The 8,378-nt window shown below is 48.1% G+C and overlaps 1 protein-coding gene across 2 annotated transcripts in view; it reads right to left on the bottom strand.

Annotated features, from left to right (window-relative positions):
• Positions 1 to 7,497, bottom strand: part of MACF1 (microtubule-actin crosslinking factor 1) — a 352,523-nt gene extending 345,026 nt beyond the window's left edge. The window contains exon 1 of one of the 2 annotated variants that reach the window (XM_008565851.1): positions 7,232 to 7,497. In XM_008565851.1, coding sequence (XP_008564073.1) covers positions 7,232 to 7,451 — 220 coding nt within the window. In that variant the 5' untranslated portion in view covers positions 7,452 to 7,497. The remainder of the gene's footprint in view (positions 1 to 7,231) is intronic. The other variant, XM_008565852.1, reaches the window with a different exon arrangement.
• Positions 7,498 to 8,378: the final 881 nt, after the last annotated feature.

Below are 8,378 nucleotides of genomic sequence, written 5' to 3'. Positions count from 1 at the left end.
CCCGGGGCCTTGGTGTTATCAGCACCACACTCTCCCGAGTGAGCCACGGGCCGGCCCGTTTCTTAACTTTTCTATTGAGAACAGCAACTACTTCCCAGGGTTCTGTAAGGAGCAAATGATGTATGTAAGATGCCTGGCACACACCTAGGACTCTACACAGTAGCTTTCCAGCTATCATTTACTAGGGGATCCCAGCCAGCATCAGCTCTCAAGAACTCCTGAACTGAGTCCAGAGTTCACTCCTCAACCACCCTCTGGATTCTTTAATTTCTAACTCCCACCAGCTGTTCTCTCTTTATTTTCCTTCTTTCCTACTGAGGACAAAGAAAGGAGAGCAAGAATAGATATGTGCTCTCTCTCTTCACGTGGTCCTGGCAAATTCCTATTTTTTTCTTTCCAAATCCCAGGTCAAATGTTATCACTACTCTAAGCCAGGGAGGGGCAGGAGTAAGATGAGGCCTTTCCCTTCACAACTCCCTCAAAACTCTCTTTGGGGTTGCAGTATAGTGCAGCTCATGCTGCATTTTAACTGCCTTCTGAAGCCCAGTCTGAGCCTAGAACAGTTGCCCTAGTAATATTTGTTAAATGAGGAAGTGTGTGATCAATGAACAGGATGAATCAATGAAGAAGTGCACAAATGAATGAATGATATTAATGAGAAGAGCTCATACCGGTATATATGTATCAAGGGCTGACTGCATAGCAGGAACTGGGCCAAACATCTTACTCCCATTATCTATCTCATTTAATCCACCCTGCAAGACTCTGAGGTAGCTCTCCTGCTCCCTTATTTTAACCATGAGAAGCTGAGGCTCAGCGAGGTTAGTAACTTCACAGGGTCACCCAACTGGCAAGTGAGTGTTGCACCTTTGACTCCAACTGACTCCCAAAGCCATTCCCTTGCATGAATGAATGGAAGACTGAATAAATGAGGAAATGAGCCAATGAGGGAGTGAGCAGGGAGGGGCATGCCGAGAGACACACCACTGAGGCTCCACGCAGTATCCTCCCCTTGACCACTGGCAAAAGCCCGGTATCTTCTGGGGTAGGGGTGGGGCACAGCTCAGGACAGAAGCTTGAGCCTATAATCACTCTTCAAGGTACTGGATCTTCAGACCTTCTCTGTAGCAACATCCTAAGTGCAGGCAGAGATTCCAGCCAGGAGCACCCATTCTGCTTCTACAGGAGAGCCAAGGCAGAGCCAGGAAGCTGGTTGGCTTCTAACTGACAGGAGGCAACAAGCAGTCTCAGGGCCGCATCATGGCAGGTCCTAGCCACAGCAACCAGGAAAAGAGATGCCAGCCAGGCTCAGTGTAGCACTTTGGTGATAATGGATTAATACTCACACCCAGGTGTGTTCACAGACCTTTCCTCAGGGGGAGGACTGATGAAATAAAAGACAAGTGCAGCCCTAGATCCTGCTGCCATGTCAGCTACTCTGGTGGCATCTAATCTCTGACCCCATGGGACTGAGAAATGACAGGCTTCCATAGTCCCCAGAGTAACCAACAAGTCCTTCCTCTGCTTTCCAAACCTCAGTCCTAGACTCCTCCTGGAACCTAGGCATGAGCCAGACTGCCATTCCATACCTTCTCTGTATCGCCTGGGAAGTCACTAGAAAAGCGTGATGGGAAGCTGATGGCATAAAGACAGCATTGCACCTTATAATGCAGTAACCACCTTCCCTCACCAGCTGGGGTCCCACAGGGACTGTGGGCCTCAGAGAAAGGACAGATTGGCTGTCTTTTCTGCTGCCTGTACAGAATTCTGCCCACGTGGTCATTTTCCATCCCTGCAGCTAATGTGACCCAGATTTGCTTTCAAAGAGCTGGAGCTTAGCCGGTGCTTTGTAGCTACAATTCATTCTGCCCCACTTTCAGGGGACTCTGTTCCTCTCTCCTGCTACTGAAACCAGCTCCAGGACAGGGCCAGGGACTCTGAGGACACTGCCAGGAAGAAGTAGAGAAGCTGGGAAGGAGGAGGAGCCTTCCCAGGTACAAAGCCTCAGGGCAAGGAAGGCTTCCAGTTCAGGAATAAGGTGTCCCAATGGAATTGCTTTTAGAGCCCCATTTCTCACCCCTGCATTCCCTTCTTCCCAACCATGGCTCTGCCAGAATGAGCCACTTCAATCTGCTCTCTGACAAAGCTCTAGAGTGAACAAAAGAAAGGGATAGAACTAAGAGGCTCCGGGCCACTTCCTTGCTGTCCTCCTGGAGTTTCCACTGCCTCTTCTGGTTGCCAGGGAAGTTACAGGAATGACACTGCTAAGTGAAGTAACAGGCATGGGAACCTGTGTTTGTCCAGCACATTTTCATTAAAACATCATTTGAATCATTTGCCCAGCATTAATGGGCAGGCCAGTAAGCTCAGTTGGTTAGAGTGCAGCCTTGTAACACCAAGATTCACAGGTTCAGTTCCCCATACCAGCCAGCCCCCACTCAAAAATAAATAAATAAATAAATAACAGATAAGGAAACTGAGGCTCCAAGAAATGAAGTTATTTACCAATGTTTTCTATCTCCAGATCCAGTTTGTCTCCACAGTGCCTGGCACATAGCTGAGGCTCAACCCATTTTTTTTTTTTTTTTTACTGAATGAATGAATGAACAAGAATAGAGGTGGGGATGTCTCCTCAGAACTGGCATCCTGGAGGAGAGACACATGAGCACAGAGGAGAAGCAGTCTCCCTCCTCTGATCAGGTACCATCTCTCAGGGCTGTCTACCCCAGGGCAGAAAGAATAAGATGGGACTCCTAACTACAGCAAGCTCCAGATCTGGTGGGAGAAACGAACGTGGAAACAATGAACTTCAATACAAGGCCAAACAAAACAAGGGATAGATAAGAGATACAATTGCTGTCTGACCGAGGAGATCAGGGAAGGCTCCCTGGAGGCCACATGGAGGTGTTGAGAATGATTATTTCAGCAGCACCTGCTGAGGGGATCCGAGGAATGAATCCCATAAATGCTTTCTACTGGCTAACTACAAGGCCAGTCCTTAGTCCTGAGTCCCTATGCTCCTCTCTTTCACAATACACACAGAGATGTAATTATTTTCTCCTTTCTGTCCTCTCAATTAGACTGAGTTCCATGAAGAAGGGACCACATCTTCAGCCAACTTTGAGTATCAATGACAAGGACAGGGAGAGTCCTTAACATGTGATGTTAGATGGATGAATACCTGAATGGTGGGTGGATGATAAATCCCTCCTGCACCCAACCCTGCCCTAGCCCAAACATGATCCCTTCTTCAAAACACTTCACTGCCATCTGCAAGAAATTTGTCCTAATAAATATACAAAACTACCATGACAAATGTGAATGGCGCCCCCTAGAGCTGTGCACTATACAACTGTGTGATGCCCTGTCCTGCACCCTGTTTTTCATCCACTCCCCACAAGGCCCAAAGGATACAGCCTTTTTCCTCTCCCATTTTCTACCTTTCGGGGTCACACTCCTTGCTAGAGTAACCTCCCCACCTCCCCACTTCCTTGTTGCCCTCAACCAATGAGTAAGGATATTACTACTGCTCTTCTCTAAAGACAGAGTGAGAGGGGAAGAGGCAAAGTTTCCTAGATCTTTGTCACTGCCCTCTCCTTGTTCTATAGGCCTCTCCCAGAAGTGACCAAAGGTCTCTCAGGTGAGTCTAGAGACCAAGTCAACTATTTAGATTGTCACCTGCAGAAGACTCAGACTGGCCTGGTTTTGCCAGGCATTGCCTAAAGGAACGGAAATAGCAATGTCCTTGGAGTAAGAAGATCTGTGTCTCCCATGCCTATGTGACTACAGGCAAATGCCTTAAACCCTCTGGCCTCAGATGCTAACACATGTCCTGTCTAACACACGGAGTTATTATGAAATCTCTGTGTAAACCGTAAGGCTGATAAACAAAAACAAGGCACTCTCTCATTAGTGACAATTGTTATGTTTCAGTGTGGCTGGGCTTACGAAGTTGAGAACAGTGCTGGAAAAGAAGAGGGAGAAAAAAATGGAGGGAAAGGATGAGGATGGGGAGATGAAAGGAAGAATCAGGTCACAGCATGCATGGAGCCCCTACAACCTGTTTTGACTTTGTAGACTGGGATCAGCAGTTTTCTCGGCCCTGACATTCTTTACTCGGAAATGTGTTACCAGTAGGGTTCCCCCATCAGGCCTCTCAAGCAAGGGCGAGGCCTTGAGACCAGCTCAAGACACTGAATGGGGCCAAGGAAAAGGGAGGTCTCTATATTTGGTGAGACTGATTCAGACACCCCCACTTGGCTTCATAACCTAGACCCGGGGGAGTAGAAAATTGCACAGGCCACAGCTGGCTTCCAGTGTAAGACTGACTTCATTTCCATCCAGAATCAAAGTTCTGCTTCAGAGCATCTAGGGTCTCCCAGACATGCCCCTCCTACACCTCATGCAAAGGAGTCCCCACAGAGGTACGGCTGCCTTTTCTATTATGCTGGTGGAGCTCCCACAACATTCTAAAATCACATGAAGATTTTAGCCAGACCCCAAAGTAGCAGTCCCGCCTCGTCTCTGCTGCCTTTCTTCTCTCCTGCTAAAGAAACACGCCCAACTGCCGCACACAAGTTATTTTTAACCATGGCAATCTCCCCATTTTCAGCCTCACTGGCCCAGCCCTCTCCTCAAGACAGTCATTCGGCAGTGTCAGGATGCAAAGATCAGCATCAATGCCAGAAACATAACACAGCACTGCCATCCCTCTGCTCAATTGATTCAGCAGTGTCCTTAGGGGCTTTACCTGCAGATTAAGCCCCCTCGAGTCCACTCCATTTCTATTCTAGACTCAGAATCTTAAACAGCAGGGAAATCATACCGTGGGCCTCCTGAGAAGACTGGAAGGGGAAACCATCACAAAGCAATCTATAAGTATGCATGAGTGATGGAGGATGGGCACGGAGGGGACAAGGGAGGGAGGATGAGACATCCATTCTGCCTCCAGGAGGATGAGGGGTTTGTCAGTCCAGAGGCCCCTGAGTCACGGCTCTTCAAGGTTGGGGAGAAGTAACGCCCTTCCTTTATCCTAAGGACAGCTCTGAAAACTATTGCTGGCTGATGCCACAGGCCCAAAGTTCTTCAGAAGGACTTCCTCCAAGGGATCCCTATTGAACAGGGGTTCAAACTCTCTAGCCTGCCTTCCAGGCCTCATTACTGTCTCCTCCTTGGAGCTCAATCCCACTAAAGTCCTTTCCTGATTACTTGAGCCCACATAACCCTCTCCCTGTCTAACTTTCCATTACAGCCTATTGCCTGTTCCTGGATCACAATCTGTCACATATTATCCTCTAAACACTCTTTGCATTCATTCAGTCATTCAATACTGGGTGATCTTTAGCATGCACAGGCCTTGTGCAAGTCACTGGGGGTCAAAACACAAGACAGAGTCCCAAATTGCCACATCCCTGAGGGAGTAATGGGCACCCTATGGATTAACTGCTACACTGTACAAGGGAACATGGAGAAGAGAAAAGTATGAATATGAGAGCGGAGGAGGGCACTTTAGATTCCACAGGGGGCATTAGGGACTGAGGAGGTGGCACTTAAAAGTGGAGGAGGGGTTACCACCATCTTGCAGAGAAGAAAATTAAAGCATAGAGGTTTGATCCTCCAAGATGCACACCTCTGGAGAGCAAGTTACTGTAAAAGTGGCAGGGTGCTTGAGGTGGCAGCAGGTAAAGCTGAAGAAGTAGGTTGGGGCCTGACTTTGACAGGTCTTTATGCTGAAACCTTTATTCCACAGGCAATGAGGAGGCAAAAGTGACTTATAAGTAGCTGAGTAATAGGATCAGGTTTGCATTTTAGAATATAACACTCTGTTGGTCATGTCGAGGAAGGGGGGCAAGACTGAGAGAAAGAGAACTATTATATGGTCATTGGAAGGTCCAGAAGAGAGATGATAAAGTAGAGGGGCAGGTGCCTTATTTGAGAGACACAAAGGAGGCAGCAGGACAGGACTTGGTGGTGGACTGGAAGCAGGTGATGTCACTGAACTAGATGCAGGCTCTGTCTGTCTATCTTTCTATCTGCACTCTGGCACCAATACCTGCTGAGAAGCAGAGTACACTCCAGGGAGGCAGCTGTGGATGGCTTCGGTGGAAGCATCTCCTTTACTGAGCCAAAAACAGTGCCAAGGCCTTTACCTGCCTTATCTTTTCTAACCCTCAGGGCAACGCTGCTGAAGGGGCATCTTAAGACAAGAAAAGTGAGGCTCAGACAGAAAAAGAGACTTGCCCAGAGTCACACAGCAGGTCAGTGGCAGGACCACAATCCAGCACCTTGCCTCTCTGACTCCAAAACCTACACCCGTAACCGCTGCACTGCACAGCTACTTGGTAAAAGAGAAATGGACATACACAGTTCCACAGGAGGAGGCGGCCCCCAGACCTCGCACCATATTCGGGTGAATGCTACACTTCTGGAAAGTGATGTGAGTAAAACTGCTCTCTCCCAGGACTTCATTATAAGAAAGTAACTCAACAGAAGTCAAAAGTTATTATTCTTGGGCCGGCCCGGTGGCGCACTGCTACAGTGCGCCGCTTGGGAGTGTGGTGGCGCTCCCGCCGAGGGTTCGGATCCCACATACAGACCGGTTCCTGCTCACTGGCTGAGCGAGGTGTGGGGGCAACACCGAGGGTTGCGATCCCGTTGCCAGTCCCGGCCCGGTACGGGTGCAACACTGAGGGTTGCGATCCGTTGCCGGACACGAAAAAAGACAAAAAGGAAAAAAAAAAAACAAAAAACAAAAAAGTTATTATTCTTAAACATGTTCACTGCAGCACTGTCTACTGTGGTGAAAAAGTGAAAAAAGAGTAGTGGTTAGAAAATCATGAACTATTATACAACCTTTGAAAATGGTACCTATGAAGTCTAAGATGTAATATGAAAAATCTTTCTCATATAAGGGTAACTGAAAAGAGTCAGATCCAGAATGGTACATAAGCCATAAAGGCTTATGGCTTCATATAATATATTATAATCGAATGGGGACAAAGATAGGGAAGAAGATACAAAAATGAACACAGGTCTCATGTTACTGTAGAGGCGGTAGATTTTCCTTTCATGTTTTTCTTAAATATTATTTCATCATCTTTCCGATAGGAATAATAACAGATTCCAGCTGGCTTGTAAGAGATCCCCGAGTACTCTTCTGCTCCCCACCCAGCCAATGCACATTGGCCTCCCCACACCCACAGCATCCAGCTTGCTGGAGGACCACTCTTACCAGCGACTCTGACCACAGCACGCTCTGCAGGGTCCAGCACCGAATCCTGGCTTTTCCGCTTTTTCTGCTCATGCAGTGGCAGGTTCCAGGGCAAGGTGTCCCCCGGGGGACAGGGAGACAGGCTCCCTGACCGCTCACTCCTGTAAGATCGCTCACTCCGACATGACCGCTCACTCCGACATGACCGCTCACTGAGCGTCTCTTCATCTGAGGAAGACATGGCCCAGGTGGGGGCTGCAGCAGGAGGGCCTGGGAGCCCAGGGAGAAGTGATCTGGAGGAGAGAGAGGTGAATGTGAACAGACCAAAAGGGTCACATAAGGAACAAAGGGACTTGGGAAGCAGAGATTTTAGTCCTGTGCCACTGACTTGACCTCTTTGCCTATCTGAACCTCAGTTTCTTCATCTGAAAAATGGGATGATGATAACACATGCTAGAACTAATTCACTGGGCGTGTGGTAAATCATATGAAGTAATACACATGAAGATGTCTATAAATCTTAAAACATTATGTAGGCTGGCCAGTTAGCTCAGTTGGTTAGAGCACAGCATTGTAATGCCAAGGTCCCAGGTTCAGATCCCTGAACTGGCCAGCTGCCAAAAAACAAAAAAGAAAATAAAAAAAACAACTATGTAAAAGTTAATTGGTTAATTCCTATTACTAGGAATCACTATTATTGTTATTTGGAGGATTAAGCTCCTCATGGGTCCCCCACGTAGAAAGATGTGGGTTCAAATTCTACTTCACCATTTACTAGGTGTGTGACTCCGGAGAAGCCATTTTTTTTTTTCCTTTTTGTCTTTTTTCGTGTCCGGCAATGGATCGCAACCCTCAGTGTCGTGCCCGTACCGGACCGGGACCGGCAACGGAATCGCAACCCTCGGTGTTGCACCCGCACCTCGCTCAGCCAGTGAGCGGGAACCGGTCTGTATGTGGGATCAGAACCCTCAGCAGGAGCGCTGCCCCGCTCCCAAGCAGCCCACTGTAGCAGTGCGCCACCGGGCCGGCCCAGGAGAAGCCATTTAATCTCTCTCTTTTTTTTTTTCTGGCATCTGGTCAGTACAGGAATCTGAACTCTTGACCTCGCTGTTGTAACACTGTGCTCTAACCAAAAGAGCTAACCAGCCAGCCCCATTTAATCTCTTTG

The sequence above is a fragment of the Galeopterus variegatus genome, unplaced genomic scaffold (genome assembly GCF_000696425.1).
Source record: "Galeopterus variegatus unplaced genomic scaffold, G_variegatus-3.0.2 Scaffold209, whole genome shotgun sequence".
Classification (NCBI taxonomy): Eukaryota; Metazoa; Chordata; class Mammalia; order Dermoptera; family Cynocephalidae; genus Galeopterus; species Galeopterus variegatus.
Note: the sequence above shows the minus strand (reverse complement) of the source record. Positions and strands in the feature narration are given on the sequence as shown.